The following is a 24,187-nucleotide window of genomic DNA, read 5'->3' as shown; positions in this document are numbered from 1 at the left end:
CATTCTGAGTTGATTCTTTAGCTTGGTAAGGGCCCTATTCCTCACTGGTCCCTTAGAACTTTGGTAGCTTGGTTATCAGGGAAGCAGGAAGTTGGCCTATGCTTCTGTTTCTAAGGTTTGTGTGACCTTCTTCAGCCATATAGCTACAGGATGTGCCCCCACTGCCAGAGCTCTGCGCACAGACCCTGCCTGGGGAGCCGAACCAGGGCAGGAAGAATAGATCGAGGATGGCGAAGGAAAGGAAGGAGCCATGTGAGGTGGGCGGTAGCTGTTGCCCAGCTCCTGTGGAAATGTTTGGTACAGCTGCTAAGGGTAGTTTCTGAAATCTTTCTTGACACACATAGGGTGAGGCAGCCAGGTTCCTGAAGTGGCAGGGCTCCCCTTTAAAGCCCAGGGTTGACCTGGGAGTAGCATGCCTTGGTATTCATGGCTGGACACTTGGGATATGGATACAGCCTTGGAATGAGGCAGCAATGAGATCACATGACCAGGTCTAGGCAGACCTTGCATGAGGTGCCTATGGAAGCATCTTTAGGGGGCAGATAACAGACACAGCACAGTTGGAGAGAGGGGTAATGGGTAGCAACCCTACTTAGGCCAATATTAGAATTGGCAGCATCAGAGGTGTGGTGAAAAAGATGGCCATTTGAGACATTGGGTTATTCAGAGCCCTGGAGCCCAGGGCACAGCTTCCTCTATTCTGCCTATATTAATGTAGAGGAAAATAATTGCATCTCTGGACTGGATAAGATTGCCCTTCATGTGTCTGACTCTACTTTTGACCCATCTGCTTTCTCACTCCCAGGACACCATCACGTGGACGTGGCAAGGACCTGGAGCGTAAGTTGGACATTGTGTCATCCTGTCTGTCCTCATTCTGTGGATGCACAGTGTGCTGTGACTCGCTGTGCCCTCGTTACTTTTGCAAATGTGAAAACTACTCTTGACAGCAATTAGGGTCAGCCCATTGTGAAAAAGCTAAGTGTTCCCGTGTGGCTATGTAACACTCCTGGATTCTGGGGATGTAAGTTCCTCGACACCAGCACCCACAGGAAGGTAACTGAGCCCTTCCCTTACCCACCTAGTACGTGTGGTACTGTCCACCTGGCAGCACCGGGTGTTTGGGGGTGGCAGCTTTTGTGTAGGTAGTGGGACTCAGGTGATACTAGGTGAGGGAGGCCCTCTAGAGTTGGTGTTCCTAGCCTCCCAGCACAGACACTGGGAATCGGTTGTGCTTTGATTATCAATAAGAGAAACCAAAACTACAGCAGCCATACTTGGGGCACTGGGCTGTCAAGGGTGTCCATAATACTGGAGTTGCCATTTGTGTGCAGGGAGGAGGGGCTTTAAGGAGGAGGGGAGTCAGATACTAGACAGCTCCAGGCCTTCCAGGGGTGTCTGGAGCACAGTGCTGGGGAAGTGCCACTGCAGTGATGTTAGACCACCACCTCTGAGACAGGAAGGTGGACTTAAAGGGTACTTGGAACTGGGTTCCAGTGTCTTGTCCTGGGCTCAGACTGACATGTTAGGGCAGAAAAAGATTGACTGACTCCGTGGGAGAGAGGAGAGAATGTGGCCTCAGGGATAGGGCTCCAGGTAGCCCTGCAATCCCATTCAGGCAAACGAGTAGTGGCAAAAACGCCGAAGATCCAGGACCCTGGAAGTCAGGCAAACAGGCAGGCCATGGCATGACTTAAAGCCTGGAAGTCTGTCCAGCCTAGATGAGTGGCTAGTCATCCTGGAGACAAGGAGACAAGGCAGGAGGGAATAACCAAAGACCAAAGTAAATGTTTAACCAGAAAAGTGAAGATCTCTAGTTAATAAAATCTTTTTATTTTTTTATTTTTATTTTTTTTTTTAACTATCAACTTTGGAAAGCTCCCCTTCCTCCCAGGTTCACTGCCCAGCAGTACCTCCTAAAGGGTTCTAGGCAGAATTTGGAGTCATGCAGCTACAGGAACTAGGAGTCTTAACCTTTTAACCATGTTGTAAAATGATTCAATGCTGTTTTTAAGGTTGAAAATCCTGTGGCTCACTCTGTGCCAGTTTCAAAACCACGTGGAAATTGAGGTAAGTGGGCATAGTGTTATGCAGCATGGTGGCTGATGGGTTAGGGGTGGTGTCTGGTCAGGGCCCAGCTCTGTTGTGATTTTTGGGATACTGGGTTCCATTGGGGTCTGAAATTTTGCAGTGTTGGAACAGTATTAGACTTGGGGATGGTGTGGATACAGTCACAATGTTACATGGGGGTCTGTGTGGATACAGTGTGCTATGTCGGGATCTGTGTTGCAACTTAGCCCCAGTTGTATGAATACAGTGTCAAACACAGTGTAACACTGGTCTGCAGGGATATAGTGTTACAACAGAGTTAACCCAGAGCTTTGTGGATATGTCCATCACATAATGTTGCACTGAGTCTCTTGTTGACACAGTGTCATGCTGTGTTACACTGGAATCGGCTTGGCACATCATTAAAATGCTGTTAAGCCAAAGCTGTATAGGTTGTTACACAGTATCTAATCTGTACAGATAATGTTACATATTTGTCCTTGGGTGTCTCTCTTATTTGTCTGTGTCCTAGAAGAACTTTCTAGTCACTTTTCCTTAGTGGCTTCCTGTCCTTTGTGTGGTTTGAATACATTTGGATAGGGTTTTGTTGTTGTTTTAAGATTTGTTCGTTTTTATATGTTTGGGTATTTTGCCTGTGTGTGTGTGTGTGCACATGTGACTGTATTGCCTACAGAGGCCAGAAGAGGGTGTCACATCCTCTAGAACTGGAGTTACAGTTATTAGCTGCCATTTGGATTCTGGGAACAGAATCCCAGGTCCTCTGCAAGAGCAACAAGTGCTCTCAACTGCTGAGCCATCTCTTTAGCCCCTGGACAGGATTTTTTAAAAAAAACTTACAAGGAAACTAAAGCTATCATTCTAAACTAAAGCAACACCATTTAGATGACTATTGCCTAAGAGTATATAAAATTGACACATACATTTTCTCTTTGCCAGCTGGGCAGTTGTGGCACATGCCTTTAATCTCAGCAGTCAGGAGAAAGAGGCAGGCAGCTCTTTGGGTTCTAGGCAGCCTGGTCTACAAGGGCAAGTTCCAGGGCACCCAGGGCTACACAGAGAAACCCTGTCTAAAAAACCAAAACAGAGACATTTTCTTTATGCCTTCATTATTAATACCATTGCAGCGAGATTTGAATAACTAAATTCATTCTATCATCATCCTGTTTAGCACTGGTTGTGGAGTATACCTGCCTTCTCAGCTTTCAGCTCCTGGCAGGTTCCTAAGTCCCAAACTCACCCTCTTGGCTAAATTCAACACATCATGTATGTGTGGCCTGTAGAACTTTCTCTGAGTAGAAAGAGTGTTGTTTTTGTTTGTTTGTTTGTTTCTTAGTTGTTTTTCTTTAAAAAAAATTCTGATGGGCCTGCACCTGAGTCACGTGCACCTTGTGTCGGGTGAAATAGTCTGCTCACTTCCTGTAAGTGCCGCAGAGCCATGCAGAATGAGCAGACGAGCTAGCGTGGCTTCTGCAAAGAGCACGGCCCAGACAGTGTCGGTCCTGCTGCTCTGGGTGCTTCGTGGCTCTTCTTAGGAGAGAACAGGATCAGGTCTGACAAGGAACGTGGTCTCGTACTGGGACCCCTGTGACTTTGAGCAGACTTATTTCCGGCCGGGTCTCTCATGTTAACATAAGAGACTAAGAGTGGCCCTGTAACATGCTGTGCGTGACCTTATTCACATTGCTGGTATGCGGTACCAAGGTTAATGTGGAAAACCATTGTAATTTTAGAAATCTCTAAAATGTAACCGAAAGCTTTTATGTATATTGTGAGAATTGATATGCTTTCAAGATGCTCCGAGAACAGAAATCAGGGATAGTCTTGCCATACCTTTCGTGGATGATATAGTCAGCTGCATGGGCCACTAAGTCATTTAAAATGCTGTGTTTCTAGCATGATTTATCACATCGATGTAATAGATGTCAGCTGCCAGGTGGGTTTCAGGTGTAGAAACTGTAGAAGTACGGTTGTGTAATCCTCAACACAAAACTGTCATTGAGGGATGGAGGTGTGCAAAAGACCAGGAGCTAGACATTGTAGCCTGGTTAGCAGTGCTCAGCTATAAAGCTTCCAGCTGTGTGTGTGTGTGTGTGTGTGTGTGTGTGTGTGTGTGTGTGTGTGCACGTGTGTGTGGGGGGGGGTCTAGATAGGTACGTGTGCAGAACTGACATTGTAGGTGTGAATATGAAAACATGTGGGCATGGGTGGACTGTCCCAGAAGAAGGGTTCTGCCAGTCTTAATGTTGTCCATTATGGTGGCTCTGGTGGGAACAGTTTCTTGTACTAACAGAGGTAACCCAGTTTTCCTGTCCTCAGTTCCTGCCTGTGTATTGCCCTTCTGAGGAGGAGAAGAGGAATCCCGCCCTGTATGCCAGCAATGTACGGCGTGTCATGGCCAAGTGAGTGAGCAGCTGCTAGTGGTGCTGGGGGATGGGTTTGTACAAGAGTGAGCAGGCAGGTTCTGCATATGCTAGCAGGAGAGAGTGCTTGGCCTTGGGTTTGTGTCTTCTACTTTTATCTGATGGTGTTTTGACTTGTTTAACATTTAGGAGATGGTTAATCTTTGCTTTGTTTTGCAAGTTATAAACCTGCCAGTAATCAGTGGCCCTGGCGTGTTTTCTGGGGCGTGCACTGACGTGGGCAGATGTCAGTCCCAGGTCACAGGTGTTTTGAGGCTTCACTTTGTCTGTGAACTCTCTGCTGACAGTGTCACTCTCCCTACTGAAGGAATCATAGTGTTTGTATGTTTAATCTCCTTAGGGTGTCCTGACTCTTGTGCACAGTTGAGAGCATAAGTGTTGTTTTCACTTTCTGGTTCCTCCTAGTCTGAACAACAGTCATGTTTCCCACGTGCTGTCCCTCTCTGACTTTCTTATCTGAGCCCCATCTCCCATACGTATACTAAAATAAAGACCTTCCAGTATTTCTTATACATACCAGGCGGTGATTGTACCCCACTGCAGCCCCATGGGGGACAGCCATGTTGATTCCCCTGAACGGGCCGTGTAAAGTGGAACTAAACTCTAGTCTCTCCACCAGGGAGTCAGGGGGAGTCCCACCCTCAGTCCTGGCACAGACCCAGAGAGGGAGTTCCGGGAGCATCCTGACTAGGCCCAGCTCAGCTCTCTAATCACTGTTTAGAACAGTCTCTTGCCCACATCCCCCTCACCCCTCTAGAAGGGCAGATGCCCAGATTACAGCTCGGTTGCTGCAGTCTCCACCCCGCAGTTCCACGGACAACAGTCTACAGACAACTCTGAACACGTGCTGACTAAAAGAACACTCAAGCCAGGCCAAGGTCCCTGCACTGAGAACATGTGCTGACTAAAAGAACACTCAAGCCAGGCCAAGGTCTTCTACTGAGATTTGATCTGCTTTGGGGGAGAGATTGGATCTTTTTAGAACTCAGCACGTGATTGCCACCATACTTTACTGCCAGATTATAACACCTACTTCAGTTAGATTTGAAGAGATTCTAAGGAGTTGGTGCAGAGAATGCAATATTCTCTTAAAGTCACATCCCATCCACCTGGGTCTTGAGTATTGTATGATCTGTACCGTGCCCATCCCCGCCTCCTGCTCCAGCCTTGTCTGTGGAACAGTCCGCCGTCTACATTCCTGACCCAGATGATCACATGCTTTCTGGTTGCTTGCTTACGTGACATCACTGGGCAGCACCAGACTTTCACTATCAGAAGCCATTTCTGTTTTTGCTTCTTTTTTTCTTCTTCTAAAAAAAAAAACATAAGTAGGGTGGAGAGGGAGATAGGAAGGATCTTGGAGGGGTTGGGAAAAGGGAAAAACACAATCAAAATATAGTGTATGAAAAGAATTTTTCAATAAATTAATATTTTTTGAGATTACAATAACTTACATCATTTCTTTTTTTTCCCTCCAAACCTTCTCACGTACCCTCCCAAGCCCTAGTCTCTGTCAAATTCATGGCCTTTTTTTCTTTCATTGTTGCATGTGTGTGTGTGTGTGTGTGTGTTGTAAATACATAAATATAACCTGTTTGGTCCTTTTAATGTTACTTGTATGTACGTTTACAGCTATGACCGTTCTGTGTTGGATAACCAGTCAGTGATCTCATCCCTGGGAAGACTATTTCTCCCATTCTCAGCGTTCTCTGGCTGCCAGTTGTTCCTTGTGTGAGGTTGAGGCCTTGTAAGCTTTTCCATCTGTGTTAACATATCTGTCAGTGTCACCCTTCCTTCTTCAGGTCCTATTGAGGTAGCCATGTTGGCAAGATTTCCGCAAACTTCCTGCCGCCCTGGCTTTTACAGCCTTTCTGCCCCCTCTTCCATGATATTTGATCCTTAGGTGTAGGAATTGTGTTGTAGATGCCTCAGTTGCCGCTGGTCCCACAACTGTTTTGATCAGTGGTTTTCTGTAATGGGTCTCTGTTGCAAAGAGAAGTTTCTTTGATGAGGGGTACATTTATCTGTGGGTTTAAGGACAAATATTTAGAATGTAGTTTAGGGATCGTGCTGGTTTAGTAGAGTGGCAGTTGGAGGTTCTACTCTTAAGATCTATGACTTCAGTAGCCCTTGGTAGGTGGCTAGGTTTCCAGTACCAGACATGGTTTTCCTCTTGTTAGGCAGGTATTAAATCCAATCAGAGAGCTTTTAGTTACTGCCAAGGTATGCATGCCACTCCTGCACCCATGGGGTCACAGTGACAGCTAGTCCGTGTTGTGGTTCATCAACCACATAGCTAGCAGGAAAGTCTGGTACATGAAAGCTAGCTTCAGGAAGGAGGCTGTAAGGTCAGATACAGATTGGGGGCCACTGTGTGCAAAGGGACTTACTCTCCACCTCTGGGAGCAACCAAGGGCAGTAGCAGTGGCCGATAATGTTTTAGCCAATAACTCAAAAGAGTGGAAAGCCCATAGTGAATTTTTCTCCATAATGCAGGTAATGAGTTTTTCTGCATAAATGTGTTTAATAGGGGTGTGTGTGGGAGGGGGTTGTTGTTGTTGTTCGTGAAATCTGACCCAGCTTTTGCAGGCAGTTAAATTCTTGGTGCAGGGCCTTGGCCTTCTGCTGTGGCCCTCCAGGATGACTCTGTATGGCTCTTCCAGACCCGTTAAATCTGAGAGGCTGTGCCGTGCTGGTCACAAGCACGCATTGCAGCTGTGCAGGCCACAGACATGCATGCTGTCAGTGGGGCATGCGTGCTGCAGGAGCAGGCATCTGCAGGTCTGGCAGCCTGTGTGCCAAGAAAGGGAAGTTTGAGATAGCCATCAAGCACAGGTGCCAGTTGTGAGCTGTGACTATAGAGCTCCTGCGGGTCTGAGCACTCTGCAAAGCCACCCCTGGGGACTCAGCGCTCAGCACTACTTCTCTTGGGGACTTGGCACTCAGCACCAACACCCAGGGCTCCAGTCAGGGCTTCTGCTGGCCACAGCTTTTCCTCTTTTCCAGGGTTCACGTACACATCTCATCCTGGCTGGCTCTGGGGAGCATTCCAGATGCAGGGCTGTCAGTTCCTGTTTGGGGCTTTTCTGTGGTTCCCTCCAAGTTTTCATTGGCAGACCCTGGGAGGGACCATCTTCCCGGAAGGAATGGTGGCATTTCCTACGTGTCTGTGTCCAGCTCAGGAGTAACCCTGGGACCCTGTCCTGGGCAGGACCCCTCCCAGCTCCCCCCAACCCCCAGGTTCCTTGAGATTCTGTGGGAAAACATGCCATGTTACCACAGCCCTGAGCCTCTGCTGGATGCCAGCCCTTGACTCTAGTGGGATCCAGAGAGGGTCTGATGGCTTGCAGCACATGGCGAACCAGAGTTGAGAGGACCTTCCTGCTCACATGAGTGCTTGGAGTGTGTACTTATGCAGTGGTTTTGCAGGCATCCCATTGGTTGTCTGAGCATTGCCAGCCTGTGTGCTCACTGCCTGTGTGACGCAGAAGAACTCTGTTCTCAGATGTGCATGTTCTTGGAAAGTGACAGCCACTCTTATTTTGGCTTCCATCTGTGTTCATAGGAATTTCCTGTCTCGGTATATAACTTAAAATAATGTTTTATGTGGCTAAAATATTAGCTCACTGAGACCTTAGCGAAGGCCTGGCCTGCGCATGGGTAAACCAGTTCCTGTCTAGTCCCAGGAGGGAGGATACACCCATCATTGGTCTCAGATGTGGGTTCGTGATTATGCTCAGCACCTTCCCCTCCTGGGAGGCCCATGTTGACCTGGTACCTGAGAGCGTGGGTACTAGGGTGTCCTGTAATCAGTGTCTGTGGTGACCTCTGGGCTTTCCTCTTGGCGTGAGCTGGTCTATTAGACTGAGTGCTCCCCTGCAGGCTGCCAGAAACTGGCTACCCTGGCTGCCCTTGGACACTCATTCCCTTGCAGCTCTGTCACTGCAGGATAAGGAGCAGTGGCCTGTCAGGGTTGGTGAAAGGATCCCTCTCTTGCAGGGCCCTGGGTGTCTCAGTAACTGACTACACATTTGAGGACTGCCAGCTGGCTCTGGCAGAAGGACAGCTTCGCTTGCCTGCTGACACCTGCCTACTAGAGTTTGCCAGACTTGTGAGGGGACTTGGGTGAGTTGCCTGTGGCTCTCCTGCATTCATTAGAACCCAGTGGTGCTGACGCTGCAGGGGACTGGTCAGGAAATCCTTTTTCCGCTTACGTTGGGTTTCAGATGTCATCAGCAGTCCACAAGAAGAACCTTAAAAACCTTCTTGCTGGACACCAGCTGTGTGTATGGGTGCTGCCCCTGTACACCATCCTGGGAATATACCCAGGGGACAAACAGACATGGAGACAAAATCCTGGCCTTCTGTGAACTGAGGATGTGCCATGCTCAGAAACTAACCTGCTGCTTGTTAAGAAATGTTTTAAATATTTTGATGGGTCTTCAGACTTTGCAGTAAGTCCCTTGCTTTAGTTTCTGTGCTATGATTTTATCAGTAAATCTCATTCTTTATTTAGACTAAAGCCAGAAAACCTTGAAAAAGATCTAGACAGATACTCAGAGAGCGCAAGGGTAAAGAAGGGAGAGAAGATCGGGCTTCCAGAGTTTGCAGCCTACTTGGAAGTCCCTGTCTCAGACGCACTGGAAGACATGTTCTCGCTGTTTGACGAGGTGGGTCCGCTGGGGAGAAGTCATTCTCGGGTGGGGGGAGGGGGCTCTCGGAGATTCTGGCAAACCTGTTCACTTTCTGGCAAAGCTTCACGTTCGAGAAGCATGCCCGGGAATCACAGTTTTCACGTATGTAGATATTACCAAGTCAGCTGGGATGAGCGAGCTAGCTAGAAGGTCCCTTGTGACAGGCAGGCAAACATGCCACCATCCGGATGTGTGTCTCTTGCAGAGCGGTGGTGGTGAGATAGATCTTCGTGAATATGTGGTCGCCTTGTCCGTGGTGTGCAGGCCATCCCAGACCCTGGCCACCATGCAGCTGGCATTCAAGGCAAGTGGATTCTTGGACTGGGCTTTATGTCAGTTATTACTCTTCCTACCGCAGACACAAACACCTGGCAGAACCATCCTGAAGGAGGGAAGGTTTATTTGAGGGACATGGTTTGAAGAGATACAGACATAGTGGGGAAGGCGAGGCTGTGAAGTGGCTGGTTATGCTGCACTAGGGATTAGAAACCAAGATAGGAATGCTGAAGTTCATCGGGCTTCTCACTTTCTCCCTGTATACTCAGTGCTGGAAGCCCGGCCTGTGGGGTGGCACCATTCCGCTCAAGGTGTCTCCCTTCATCAAACCTCTCTGGAAGCACTGTTACAGGCATGCCCAGACGTGTCCCCTAGCCTGCATCTCCAAACTTGAAAATCTCCCACTTAGAAGTTCCAAAGGCCTAAGAACTGCTGGCATTGTTCTGTATTCATTACCCTGGTCATGGCTGTAACCAAATACCTAACAAGAAGCCACTTGAGGGGCTGGAGGGACAGCTTAGCAGTTAAGAGCTCTTGCTGCTCTTGCACAGGACCTGAGTTCAGTTCCCAGCACCCATGTCAGATGGCTCACAGCCACACCATGAGTCTGTCTTCAGCCTCTGTGGGTACCTGCTTGTTCATGGTGCCCATACGTACACACAGACACATGAACAAGCCTTAAGCCACGTAGGGGAGGAAGGATTTGTTTTGGTTTATAGCTTAAGGGACGACTGTCCAGCATGGCAGAGGAAGCGTGGCAACAGGGGTGCAAGGCAGTTGTAGCCACAGCCAGAAAACAGCTAGAGGAACGCTGGTGCCCAGGCAACCGCATTCTGCTTTCTCTCCTTTCACTCTGTTTGAAACCACAGCTCATGGGATGGTGCCACCCCCATCCAGACTGGGTGTTTCCTTCTTAGTCAAGATGATTCGAGAGAAAACCCTCACAGAAATGCTGAGAGGTATCAGGAAGCCCTCGTCTCTCACGACCTCCAAAAGCTCCCTTTCCTTCTTGTCTGGTGTACCATTCCACAGCAGTGCTAGGAAGTGTCCTCAGTTGTCGAGGTAGCTTATGTGGGTCACTCCAAGAGAGTTAACACTTGCTGGCTGGTTGGGGAAGCCTGAGCCTCCTGTGTCTGCACTGTGTGCTGTTCTGGTGGACTCTAAAGTCATCAGGTAGAATCTGTCATAAGTTTGGTGTTGAGCAGCACTCAGCAGCCTTGGCAACACAAGCAGCAGAACGTGGAGTGCAAGCCTCTCACAGCTGCTAGAAGAGTAAGCGTGGCAGGCAGCTGAGCACCCTGGTAGTCATGCTGGGGCCATATTGCCACTGTGATAGGACGGTAGGCATGTGTTCACTGTTCCTACAGATGGCCAGGTCCCATTGCACCTCATTCCTTGGGCCAGCTGTCACCTCTTAGACTTCTGCAGGCTCCACCTGCACCTGTACCTTTCCAGGCCACTGTTAACAGCAAGGCCCTGTCCTTACTTGCTGTCCCCAAGACATGGCCCTGGGAACATCAAACCAGAGTGACGGTGACAGGGTTTTGGTGGAATGTTCTATAAGGATGGGTGTTCCATGACTTTCTGGGAAGACATGTCTCTTCACCCAGTCTAAGAGATAGACCAGTGAAAGATTCCAGCAAGCCCAGCTTGGCAGATAAATGACTTCATTAGGTTCCATGTGCAGCACTGCAGCAGTCTGTGACGGGGCATGGATGCCTTTCTTCACACCACACTTAGGGCCAAACGTCAACATGTAAAACAGCTTGGTGTCTGTGAGTAGGACCTGAGCGACATGTGTATTCCTGGAGGTAAAATCAGAAACATGGTCCTGCCCCTTTGGGGTCTCTTCCTGTTTTCCATGTTAGTATCACCCCTGCAGGAAACTTCCAGGTGGGGGTTTCGGAAACACCTAGTGCATGGGAAAATGGGAAGAGAAACGCACAGGTGTTCATGTCTCCCGCAGCATAGGAAATTGGAAAGGAAAACTCACAGGCCCACATTCATGTCTTCTGTAGCCCCTACTGTTCACTTTCTCACACTGTCACCTGGTCACCGGAAGATGCTGCAGTTTATCTCTTGACCACTAGGTGGCACAGACGGCACACTGTTCTGCTTTTCTGGTTCTTGCTCTGAGAGCCTGGCCACTTCGCTCTGGCGTCCTGAGCCCTTCTGGCACTCCTGCTTAAGCTAAGTCTCGGCTCTATCTCACTCTGCTTGTTGCTTTGCTCCCACAGTTATCACAGCCTCCAAGTCTCAACCAAGATGTGTTTGTGCAGTGCCCATAAGGGACTTGGACAGGCCAGTGGAGACAGGCACATCTCTGCCAGGGCCTTACCATCTACTTGTAGGCATCACCTGCTCAAGGGTGCCAGCTGCTTTGACAAGGTGGGGCCAGGACCACTGGGAAAATGTACCAGGCCTGGCCAACACCAGAAGGTGGTTCCCCCAGGGTAACTCTTCACTGTCCCTTGCAGATGTATGGATCACCTGCAGATGGCAGCATCGATGAGGCCGCCCTGTCCTGCATCCTCAAGACCGCACTGGGTGTATCAGAACTAAGAGTGACTGACTTGTTCCAGGCTATCGACCAGGAGGAGAAGGGGAGAGTCACATTTGGTAAGTGGAGCAGAATGGTGTCACCTCCAAGCAGGGGTAGGATGTAGGGGCACTCCAGCCCAGGTATGAAAGGAAGCATAGCCTCAGGGAGCATGATGGAGCCCCTCACCCACCCCCACAAACCAAGCTGCTCCCTCCCCTCACGTAGCACTAGATCCCCCTGAAGAAGGTCCTTCCAAAACCCAGCAAGATATGGTGATCATGGATCCAGTTTCTTCCTGTGATTTAGAAGCAAACTGGAAGCTTTGAGCCCACGGCAGGCAGAAACTACAGGGGCTTCTGATCTATGCACCCGGAGGGGGAGAACACCCGCCCCAGCCCCATTAGCTGCTGTCCTGCAGGCTTTAGTTACAACGCCAGCACCTACAGCCCCACCGTTAGGCCTGGCCTGAAGAATGTCTGGTCATTGGACCAGTGTTGGGGCGGTAACTTTTCTTGCCAAATACATCTTTCTAGAGGGCTTCTGACCAGTAACGGGTAATAGGGCTCTCTCAATCCCGATAATCAGCTTCCTTGTCTTCTCAGATGACTTCCGTGGGTTTGCAGAGGTGTGCCCTGACTTCGCAGAGGACTATTTGTACCCCGATCAGACACATTTTGACAGCTGTGCACAGACACCCCCAGCACCAACTCCCAATGGCTTCTGCATTGACTTCAGCCCTGAAAACTCAGACTTTGGGAGAAGGAATTTTTGTAAGAAAGTGGACTAGAATGGAAGATTCTGGAGGGACGAGGCGCCCCCTGCGTCACCGCCTGCCTGCAGTAGCCTGGGGCCTGCTTGTGTGTTGCGCCGTCTGCGTTTCTGTCTTCTCATGTCTACAGACGTGAGGTGCAGAGGATTTTCCCTGTCTTTTGTTTTCTGTCAGGTCTGTTTAGGGCCCAGCCGGGCATCTGCAGGGAAGCTGCGTGTGTGCCCATATGCCCGTTGCAGCAGGCAGGCAGGTGGGGGCTCAGGCCGCCCTGTGGGGCAGGACTCCACAGGCGGGGTGGGCACAGGTCTGGCTGTGGCTCACCTGGGACGCACTGGTCCTGAGCTTGTGCCAGGCTTTCCCTTCTTTGTCTGTCTGTGCTCAGTGAGGGGCCTCTGCACAACACTGCACACATCTATCCTGGAATATTCACCTCGCCCCGACACCTCTCACTCAGTGTGCTGGGGCACCATCCGATTCTAAGTGTTTCCGTGTCTGTGCAGGAGCTCGTGACTATTTTATAAACCTTAGGTACTTTGGAAAACATTCAACATTTTTTAAAAAAGAAAAAAAGAAAAATTTGGTTTTCTACTTCATTTTTTGTGTTAACATGAGGATATTTATTTCCAGGCTTGTTTTTGGTAGTCTCTAAGACTGTCTCTGGTGGCCACAGTAAAAAGGGCCTCTCTGTCCTCTTCCCACTTAGGTCATGGGATGTTTAACCACGAAGACTGGCCCAGAATTATTTTTTTCCTGTGTTCTTTAAGCCTTCCTGAATCCCCCCATTGGTTTTTTTGTTTTTTGTTTTTTTGTTTTTTTTTTTTTTTTGGTTTGTTTGTTTTGTTTTGATGAACGTTGCCAGTTTGGTGTTTCAGTTTCAGTATAACAAAATCTACTTCATGTAACTAGTGAAAGCACTGAATGTGGGTAAAGAACCAGGCGGGGGGGAAGAGACCGGAAGGCATTGCCTCGTTCTTATCCTGCCAGTCTAATTCTTTGAGCAGACACACAGATGGTCCAGGGGTACTGCCCAAAGCCCACCACCCCCTCTTTGCACCAGTTACCATGGTGACTTGGGAACAGCAGCCACCCTCTGAGCACAGGTGGCCTTTCTCTGTGAAGGTAACAGGCTGCAGGGGACAGGCCACACAACTGTGCCCCACCCCACATGAAGTCAGGAAGGAACAGGGTCCATGTTGCCTTTGGCATTACCTGGTTTCATCTTTTCTTTCTTTTTTTAATGATAAACTCATCTTTCAAGCGCAGGGGGTGGAGATTTACTTTGTTTCCTCAGTAAGGGTTGCTTTGCAATTTTGTTTCTTACTCCTAAATTAGATTTTACAGAAAATGACCACCAGGCCAGTAAGTGCAGGAACAGGTGTTTTCTAACTTTCTCAGAGAGTTACTGTGTGCTTTTTCCCAGGAGAAATCCATAGACAGAACCTCTCAACCTCAGTCACATAGCACCACACTGCCGCAGGAAGGGCAGGGAGACTGGTTTCTGGGCTCTTAGCTTCTTAGGTATGAATGAAATGTGAATACAGACTTTGTAGCTAACGGGTTGGTTTTTATAACTGTAGAGTACAACGTTTTAGATGAGAAAAGCCACCAAAAGGCCAATGAAGGAGACTCCTGGACTAAGATGTCCCGAGGCTGGGTTCTGCCCTGCCAATCTGCAGGTGACGGATTCCTGTGGAATGCCCCTGGGCATGTGGAGGGAATCCTGAGCAGACCTGGGACGGATGTTCATTCTCCTGATTCTCTTGCTAGTAACCTCAGCCCGCGCATCAGAACTGTGAATGTACATAGCAGGCAGGAGCAGGGGCAGGGCCCACCCTGCCTGCAGTCTCCTTTGGGGTGCGGTCTCCAGGTTTCCAGTGGAATAAACACAGCACAACGCAAACATTTGACAGGCTTGAGTGTGTTTTGTTAAGTGCCCCGCTTAGCAGAAACACAACAGATGTTTCTTAGCTTGGTAGGAAAGGCTGTCGAGATGCGTTCATCTTTTAGGCTTAGAAAGCACCACAGCTATGTAGAGAAGCTCTCCTGGACATGTCGGAGCTTGAAGCTGCACTGTCACCCACATGACACACATATGGTCCTAGAGTTTTTCTGTGTGATACATGTCTAATTTCAAGCACATTTGTTAGCAGAGCCACCTCATGAAACCAGTATAAAAGATGGAGAAGTAAAAAACAGCCGAAGAATTACACCCTCTAAAGGGTGTGCTGGGTAAATGCTTGCCATAGAAGCCTGAGGACCGGAGTCCCCAGAACCCACAAAAGATGAAAAGCCACGTGCAGTAAATGAGCTTATAACTCTAGTGCTGGGCAAGTGGCAAGGTCCCTGAGGCTCGCTGGCCAGCCAGCTGAGGCTAGTTAGTGAAGTCAGGGTCAGTGAGAGGCTGTGTGAGAAAGCAGGCTAGTGGGCGCCCCTGAGGAACAAGAACTTGGGTGGTATCTAGATACGTAAGCACACACAAAATGTATACGAAAATTAAAATGATGTAGCAGTTAGCTTCAAGGAATAAATGACACTGATGTTTACTGAAACAGTGGGACTCCAATATACATGGTCTGGCCTCATGTAGTAAGAAAATTCGTCCTAACCCGATAGAAGGTTTTATTTACAGCATGTGTTCTAAGATTTCGTTTTACTGGTTTTACTTATGTGTGTGCACATGGATGCAGATGCCCTGGCAGTTAGGTCAAAGGTGTCAGATACCTACAGCTAAAGTGTACAGGTAGTTGTGAGCTGCCCATGCAGGGGCTGGTAATCAAACTCAGGTCTTCCAGAAAAACAGCAAGTGTCTTTACTGCTGAACCATCTTGGCATCATTTGTGCTTTTTGATGAACTTGTCCTTTTTTTTTAAGTTGCCATCAACTCAGAAACTTAAGTTTGCTTAAGATTTTCTTACAAACTTATTTTACTTAGTTTTGGAGACAGGATCTCATGAGCTCTGAGTAGCCTGGAACTCACCATATAGACTAAGCTAATCTTAAATTCAGAGAGCCGCCTGCCTCTGTCTCCAAGTGCAGGGATTAAAGGTGTACGACGCCATGCCTGGCTTGCTTATAGTTTTCTAAAGGTTCGAACCAAGACGTGAGCTGCATTCCTTCCATGCAGAGCTGGCCACACTTGTGGCCGCAGCCAGGGGGACACCATGCTTGGCGGACAAGATGTGTCTGCTGCTCTGATCACCCAGCTTCCCTGCCACAATGGGGCTGGAACAGCCTGCAGCACATGAGAAAGAAGTGAAGCCACTCCAGTCTTTCGGGAAGCTGCCTGTCCTGGAGATTCAGAGGAAACCAGGGTAGGGAGGGCCAGCACCTGCAGCTTGGAGCCCCCACCCCCTCACATATACACAGGGTAGGTTACATTCCTGTGCATCCTCTTGCATGATGCTAGAGTCATAACCACAAGTTGTACCTTCTCCCAGGAAGATGGATTCCACCAACCTTGACTCCACCTTAAGATGAGTTTTGTTACAAACCCATCTAAACATTTTCTTACAGAGAAACAGTTTCAAAGGTCACTGCTCACCACTCCCGATGTTCTCTATATAGAATGATAGGGGTTCCCAAGAAGTAGGAGGAATGAATCACCATTTAACCAGCTGATGTGCAAGGCCACACACAAGCATGCACACATACCAGCATGCACACAGGTATGTACATGCCCAGTCAAGTATACAGTCTGCCCTGTGTCCCACGACAGGGTGGCAATATGTGTTTACAGATCCTTCCAGTACATACTGATCCTTCCCTCCCCCTACGTACAACAGCACTCTCATTTATCATGGCAATGCCAGGAAGCGCATGGAGAGCCACCGACCTCCAAAGGCAGTGGCATCACCTCTCTCTGCTCATCCTATCCAGTCTCAGAACTGGTCCCTCCTGTACATCATTAGGACATTTCTCTTGGGCCTTGACTCAGGAAAAAGGCAACCCCGGGGCTGGCAGCTGCTGAGCTTGGTGCAGCATGTGTCTCATGGTCCCAGGTAGAAACTTCTGGTCTTGGGTACTGGGGCAAAGTATTCTAGCATGGAAGGAGAGGAACAATCTCCAGAAGGGCCTGTGAATCTGCCCAGGCCAAGTTACACAGTAACAGAGTCAGGTCAGCTAAGTGGATCTGTTTCTCACTTAGGACAGCTCTTCCCACCGTTTACTTGGTTTGAGTTGTGATTTCATTATCTCCTTTCCCTTTCTTTCCTCAAAATTCTCCCATCTACCCCTGCCCACTGTTATTATCACTGTGTCCCAGGCTGTCAGTCACCCACCTGCCTGACTGGGCAGAATGGTCAGCTGGCCATAGGCAGGAGCACAGTGAGTGAAGAAGGACCTGGAGAAGGTGAAGGGAGTGTTTAGCACAGCCACTCATCCCCAGACAAAACTGAACTACTGCTCACTCCTCAGTTACAGATGCTTTTCTGGCCATAGTTAGCAACACGCACTAGTCCCCAGGTAAGGCACCATTCTGTTTGTGGGAAAGCAGCCCAATATTTCAGGTCCACCTCCAGTGTCAGAGCCCAGCCCTGTGTCCTTCCAGGTTGCTTTGGCTGTGTACTTACTAAGTTCTGGCTACAGAACTTAGGTAGGAGATAGACAATCAGGTATAAGGCCATGTTGGCAGAAAAACCAAGAACCAAGATCTGTATCCTGGGTGTGTCTCAATCAAGAAAGCTTTGCAGTCATTATGGAAAAGTCCAGAAAGATTAACCTACCTGGGGGAGCTGCAAGGTCCTTCTAAGAGTGGTGCCAGCTCAGGTCTGGAAATTGAAGGACAAGGAATGGGCTAGATAGTTTCTGGCCAGACTTACCACTGATCCACGTTTTGCCTCCATCTCTCCTTTCTATCCGCTTGGCAAGGATCCTATAAAGTAAGCACTGAGCTGGTGGGAAGAGACAAGCTCACACCTGTCACACCTGAGAGGTCCTAAGTGGATGCACTGAAGGAAAAAGGAACCTGGAGGTTAGCAATGTTTAGCACCAGCAAGCATGGGCAGGAAATACAGAGATGGAAATGAGTAGCCCAAGAACCATGGTCAGATACCTTTTTGGGAACAGAGAAGAAAAATATTTGACAAAATAATAGCTATAATTTTCCCAAATCTATAAATGCAGACATAAAAGAAGCAGCTCAGTGAGCACCAAATCGAACAAATACCAAGCAAGCCTGATGACCTGAGCTTGACCCCGGGGCCCACGTGGTAGGAGAGGACAACTCCCACAAGTTGTCCTCTGATCTTCACTTGTGTGCCAGGAACAGGTGCACGCACACACATATACACACACACTGTAGAAATGTGTATGCCCCCAAGGAACAAAGCTTGCTCCAGTGACTGATGAGTGCCCACTGGCTAGTGACTGACAGCTGCCTTCCCAGTGTCAGCCAACACCTCAGTGATCGACAGGGCAGAATAATATCTTGAAAAAAGAGGCAAATTAGAAATGAAATAAAGAAAAAAAAAGACCAAAAACAAACAAACAAAACAAAGAAATAAAGTAGGATTATCCTATCCATGAGACTCACGCCAGTAAATTTATGTACCAGCAGGCTCCCAGAAAAGCCCCAAGCAAAAATTTGTCCAGGAAGTCATCTTCCCAATTTGATGGAAACTCGAAGCTGTCATAGGAAAAGAAAATGAGGACTATGAAGGAAGCTTCCCCCCCAGGCCTCAGCAATGCTCAGTGTCAACACCATATAGACAACACAGAAAATCCAATCAGAAGAAGACACCTTTCTGAGGTGCAGACAAGAGCTAGACAACAAGTGACCATCTGCAAAGCAGCGACAGGAAAGAAATTGCTAACCAGTCAGGATCTGCCCAGCAAAAAGAACTTATAAAACAGAAAAATCATACTTCCAGACAACAGGAGGCTAAGCAAACAACTCAGCAGCAGCCTCTCAACACAAAAGCAAGTCTTTTGTGAGCAAGATAGATGAGAGCATTTGGATATCTGGGTTCAAAACAGGGAAAAAAGAAAAAGTAGTTATGAAGATAATAGAAAACCTTCCTTCACTATTTAGATCTCTTTTAAAGGACGGTCATCTGTTAACAAGTGGGCAATTCATTCTGCCATTCCTAACATGTACAGCAAAATATTTGGTTCTACCAGCACAAAAACTAAAGAGTGCACTCTGGTCAAGTGTCCATGCTACAGGTTAAGCTAAAGCTTAAGCAAGAGCAGATACAGTGAGATGGTGCATAGTGCATGCAATGAAGCAGCTGACATAATGGCAACACAATGAGACACAAGCTGAAAAGGGATGAGAAAACACAGGAGAGGAGAAAACATAAAACCAAGAGCCAGCTGGTAGACACAAGTCCAGCCAACCAGACTTTATATTGGTGTCCATGATACACATGCCCCAATTAAAGAGCAGAAGGTGTCCAACTGGATAGGAAAGCCAGACCCAAGCAGCATACTCACAAAAAGCACAATGCACATATGAAGACACGAGGTAGGAAGGAGCAGACGGGAGCGTGTGTGGGTACAGTTTAGCATTGTCATATTGGAAGGTTGAGTCTTCAGCCCAATTGCAGGCCACAGCTGTGTACTGAACTGACTTCAAGGAAAGTGCAGCAGCGATCCGGTAGAGGGAGGACCACATTCCCAACAACTGGAACTGGGACTGTAAGAGAGTCACATGAAAACCAGTGAGATGCACCTCCAGAAGCCATCTTGTTCTGGTCAGTTCAAAATTGAACACTCAATGAAGTCATGCTAAATGGATGGAAGGCATTTCCATTCATGCTCCATGTTGTTTCAAAAAAAAAAAATCCAGACACTCCCAGGGGCCCACTTCCTTCTGTAGTTCTACCTGGTACAGAGTGGGATCTTTTTAATGAGAGTCTTGGTTAATCCAGCTCACCAGCGCACAGAAACTCCACCAAGGGGCAAATGTTGCTTGTCTTCTGTTTCTTCCTAAACTTTTGCAAGTGTGGGTCTTACCAAATGCGTGGAACCGGGCTCCACATAGTCATTACTGTCTTAATTAGGGCACCTGTGATTACCCAGAGGTGATTACCCTCAACAAGACTGGGTTTGTTGATAATGTATCAGAAAAGGAGGGTGAGGAGAGCATCATTAAACCCATACCCTGGATTCCAGCCACCCCTGCCTGTGCCCTCCTGCCCCAGCTATATGGAATTCTGAGTCAGTGTGGAGAGAGGAGTGCTCTCTATGCAGCTCACAGGATGCTGTCACCCAAGAGGAGTGGGATCTTCTGAGAATGCAGCTACTTGTGGTGACTCACACTTTTCTAAATCACCCCTCCCTGATGCCTCTGTAAGTAAGTCGTATATATTCATTGGCTCACCAAGCTGGACTTGGGTGGAATCATCTCTTTGATCTGTTGTCAGTGCCCTATCTGGGGTGAACAAAAACAAATGTTTGTTTTAACCTCTCTGGGAAAAGTCACCCAACACCGAGGTGTCCTGACAGAAAGGAGTGTCAGAAGAAAGCTGCTAACCTTCTGGAAGCCAGGGATGAAGAGAAGGCCTGCGCTGGGTGGGCTCCGTGTTTTCCTCCTCTATTCTAGCCAAGGGGGCTCTGCCCTTTTAGTAATTCCTCTACAAATGCTCTCATGGACAAACTCAATGGTACATCTCACTGATCTCCTAGGCACACCTCAACCCACTCACACTGGCAATCCACTACTGTCTTAGTCACTGTTCTATTGCTTTGAAAAGACACCATGGCCAACGCAACTTTATTTTATTTTCATTCATTTATTCTCTCATATATTACATTCCCTTTCCTCCATTCCTCTAAGTCCTTCTCCCCCTTTCTTCTCCCTATCCACCCCTCCTCTGTTCCCCTTCAGAAAAGGGCAGGCCCCCCAGAGATATCAACCAAATATGGCATATCAAATTGCAATAAGACTAGGCACCTCCCTTGATATTGAGGCTGTATGAGGCATCCTAGTAAGAGGATGTCCCAAAAGTAGACAAAGGCGTCAGAAACAGTCCCCACTCCCTCTGTTAGGAGTCCCACAAAACTACTAAGACATACAACCACAAATATATGCAGAGGGCCTAGGTCAGACCCATGATTGTTGCTTCAGTCTCAGTGAGCCCCTATGAGTCCAGGTTTGTTGATTCTATGGGTTTTATTAAGGAGTCCATGATTCTTCCGACTCCTACAATCCTTCCTTCCCTTCTTCCACAGGACTCACTGAGCTCCACCTAGTGTTTGCGTGTGGGTATCTGCATCTGTTTCCAGCAGCTGCTGGGTGGAGCCTCTCTGAAGGTGATTACTCCAGGTTCTTGCCTACTAGTACAGCATAATGCCATGTGTGTTTGCTGCTATGCTAGGTCTCTGGGCCATCCGGCCTCTGGTTCTGGTGCTCCAGACAGTAGCAGAGGTGGGCTTCCTCTCATGGCATGGGTCTCAAGGTGGACCAGTCACTGGTTGGCCAATCCAACAATTTCTGAACCACCTTTACCCCAGCACATCATGCTGGCAGGGCAAATCACAGGTCGAAGGTTTTATGGCTGAGTTGGTGTCCCAATCCCTCTAACTAAAAGCCTCGCCTCATTTTAGGTGATGGCTGGTTCAGCCTCCATATTCCCCATTACTAGGGGTCTTAGCTACAGTCACCCTAATAGACTCCTGAGAGTTTCCATTGCACTATCTTTCCACTTGGCTCCAGAATTGACCCTCAAATCCATTAGTTTCCCAGTACTCTTTCCCTCCATCCTTCCCCAACCTGATCCCTCCTGTTTCCCTTCCCTATTTTCTGCCATCCCCTGTCTACCCACAATATCTATTCTATGTCCCCTTTCCAGGAAGATCCATGCACCTTCCTTGAGCCCTCCTTGTTACTTAGCCTCCATGGGTCTATGGATAGTAGCATGATATCCCATGCCATTCCTATAAAAGAAAACATTTAATTGGTAGCTTGCTCACAGTTTCAGAGGTTTAGTCCATTATCACACAGTGAAACATGGCAAGGGAATGTTAGCACTCATGGCACTGAAGCTGTAGCAGAGAGCTACATCCTAATCCACAGCCAGAGAAAGAGAGAGACAGGCAGGCAGACAGACAGAGACAGAGAGAGACTGGGCCTGGCTTGAGCATTTAACCACAAAACCAACCAACTGTGACACACTTCCTTCAATAAGGCCACTCCTACTCCAAGAAGAACACACCTCCTAGTCATTGTCAAGTAGCACCACTTCCGATGAGCCGATGGAAGCCATTTTTATTCAAACCACAATATATGGCACCACGTGTTTATTATCTCTCTGTCTCTAGCTCTAGCTCTGGCTCCATCTCTCCCAATGTCACTCCATTGGAGAACGCTGACTTTTTCCTCTCCCAGCAGGTGTACATGGCAGTTCTGTTCTTAACCTAGTGGCTAGGTTTATAGTTATTCATTCACTTTTAAATATATATAACAAAGTAAAACATAATAAAATAAAACTATCATGTCAATTTCAGTCAGGAGAGACAAACAGAAGGAAAAGAGCCCAAGGGAGGGCACAAGAATCAGAAACCCATTCATTCATGTGCTCAGGAATCTCATTAAAACACTAAACTGGAAGCCATACTTTATACACTGAGGACCTGGTACACACCTGTGCCTGTTGCTTCAGTCTCTGTGAGTTCATATGAGTTTTGCTGGTGTTGATTTAGATGGCCTTACTTTCTTGATTTCTTCCATGCTCTTTGGCTCTTACATTTTTTCGCAACCTCTTCTGTGGGGTTCCCTGAACTTCAAAAGGTGGTAGTTGTCTTAGTTGGGGTTTCTATTGCTACAGTGAAACAGCATGACCAAAAACAAGTGAGAAATGAAAGGATTTATTTGGCTTACACTTTCACATGGCTGTTCATCACTGAAGGAAGTCTGGACAGGAACCTGGAGGCAGGAGCTGATGCAGAGGCTGTGGAGGGCTGATGCTTCCTGGCTTGCTCCAATGAGTTTGCTCAGTCTGCTTTCTTATAGAACCCAGGACCAAGCGCCCAACAATGGTGCCACCCATCATTGGCTAGGCCCTCCACATCAATCACTAATTAAGAGAATGTCTTACAGCTGGACCTTAATGCAGGCATTTTTTTTCAACTGAGGTGCCTTCCTCTCTGAAAACTGTAGCTTGTGTCAAGCTGACACAAACCCAGCCAGTACAACTGACCCTTGTCAACTTGACACACAAACATATCACTATTTTTATAAAACTTTGTATATGTAATTTATTTATTTTCATTTTATGTGCATTGGTGTTTTGGCTGCCTGTATGTGGCTGTCAGATCTTGGAGTTACAGACAGTTGTGAGCTGCCATGTGGTTGCTGGGAATGGAACCTGGGGCCTCTGGAAGAGCAGCCAGTGCTCTTAACTGTTGAGCCATCTCTCCAGTCCCCTCCCCAAACACTTAACTTCCTTTCTTATTCATCCTCAAGATCTCACATGAAAAACATAAATAACTTCAAAGACCCACAGTCTTTACAAATTCAAACGTGTCAAAGTCTCAATCCCTTTAAAATAGCCAATTTACTTTAAGATCCAAAAGTTGTTTAAAATTAAAAATCTCTCAACTATGGACTCCAGTAAAATACTTTCAAGAGAGAAAAATCAGGGCACAGTCACAATCAAAGCAAAGCAAAACCAAATTTGAAAACTGTCCAATGTCTGGAATTCACTCATGATCTTCTGGACTCCTCCAAAAGGCTTTGGTCACTTCTGTGGCCCTGCCCTTAGTAACACACACAGCTTGTCTTCTAGGATGGCTGGCTCCACTCCACTGCTGCTGCTCCTCTTGATGGCTGACCCATAGTACTGGCATCTTCATAACTTCTGGGTCCCTTGCTGCATAGGCTGCACTTTCAGCAATAGCCTTTCATACGTTCTCTTCCTGGCCTCAACTTCTTTACATGACCCCTTCAGTCCTGCACCTTCACCCCTCCTGGCCTCTCACAGTGCCAAGCCTCAACTGATCTCCATGACCCCTTCAAGCCTTCAAAACCTTTCCTACCTTGGTGACTCTTACACATTACCAAGTTCAGCTACCAACACAAGGTACAAGCGTGGCCGCCTCTGGAGCACAGCTTGTGTGTGCAAGACTCTCAAGAATCACTTTCCTGAAGACTTCACGCCATGAAGCTGGTCTCTTCTTAATCACTGCTAATTTCTTAGTTCCAGCTAACCAGCATCAATTAGTTGGCTCAGTAATGCGGTTTTCACTTCAGTGATGCTGGTCTCTTGTTAATTGTAGCTGACTCTTCAGCCCCAGCTGACCAGAATGACAGAATCTTAATTCAAAATAGCAAATGGTCCTGATAGAGTCTTTAAATTTTGCTCTGAAATTTCATAAACGAAGCCTCCATCATCTTCACTGCTCTTACCATTCTTATCTTCCAAACAACATCCAACTGAGGTATCAATGCTCAATGGCTTTTCTATCCCAAAGTTTT

General features: G+C 47.8%; 1 protein-coding gene across 2 annotated transcripts in view; it reads left to right on the top strand.

Moving 5' to 3' along the window:
- Lpcat1 (lysophosphatidylcholine acyltransferase 1) overlaps window positions 1-14,675 on the top strand; it is a 44,382-nt gene extending 29,707 nt beyond the window's left edge. For both annotated transcript variants that reach the window (XM_060380360.1, XM_021631439.2), the window contains exons 7-14: window positions 806-840; window positions 2,016-2,070; window positions 4,387-4,469; window positions 8,490-8,615; window positions 9,007-9,160; window positions 9,390-9,488; window positions 11,938-12,079; window positions 12,605-14,675. In XM_060380360.1, coding sequence (XP_060236343.1) covers window positions 806-840; window positions 2,016-2,070; window positions 4,387-4,469; window positions 8,490-8,615; window positions 9,007-9,160; window positions 9,390-9,488; window positions 11,938-12,079; window positions 12,605-12,789 — 879 coding nt within the window. In that variant the 3' untranslated portion in view covers window positions 12,790-14,675. The remainder of the gene's footprint in view (window positions 1-805; window positions 841-2,015; window positions 2,071-4,386; window positions 4,470-8,489; window positions 8,616-9,006; window positions 9,161-9,389; window positions 9,489-11,937; window positions 12,080-12,604) is intronic.
- Window positions 14,676-24,187: the final 9,512 nt, after the last annotated feature.

Source organism: Meriones unguiculatus, chromosome 3, assembly GCF_030254825.1.
Source record: "Meriones unguiculatus strain TT.TT164.6M chromosome 3, Bangor_MerUng_6.1, whole genome shotgun sequence".
In the NCBI taxonomy this organism is placed as follows: Eukaryota; Metazoa; Chordata; class Mammalia; order Rodentia; family Muridae; genus Meriones; species Meriones unguiculatus.
This window is presented reverse-complemented; position numbering and strand designations above follow the sequence as displayed.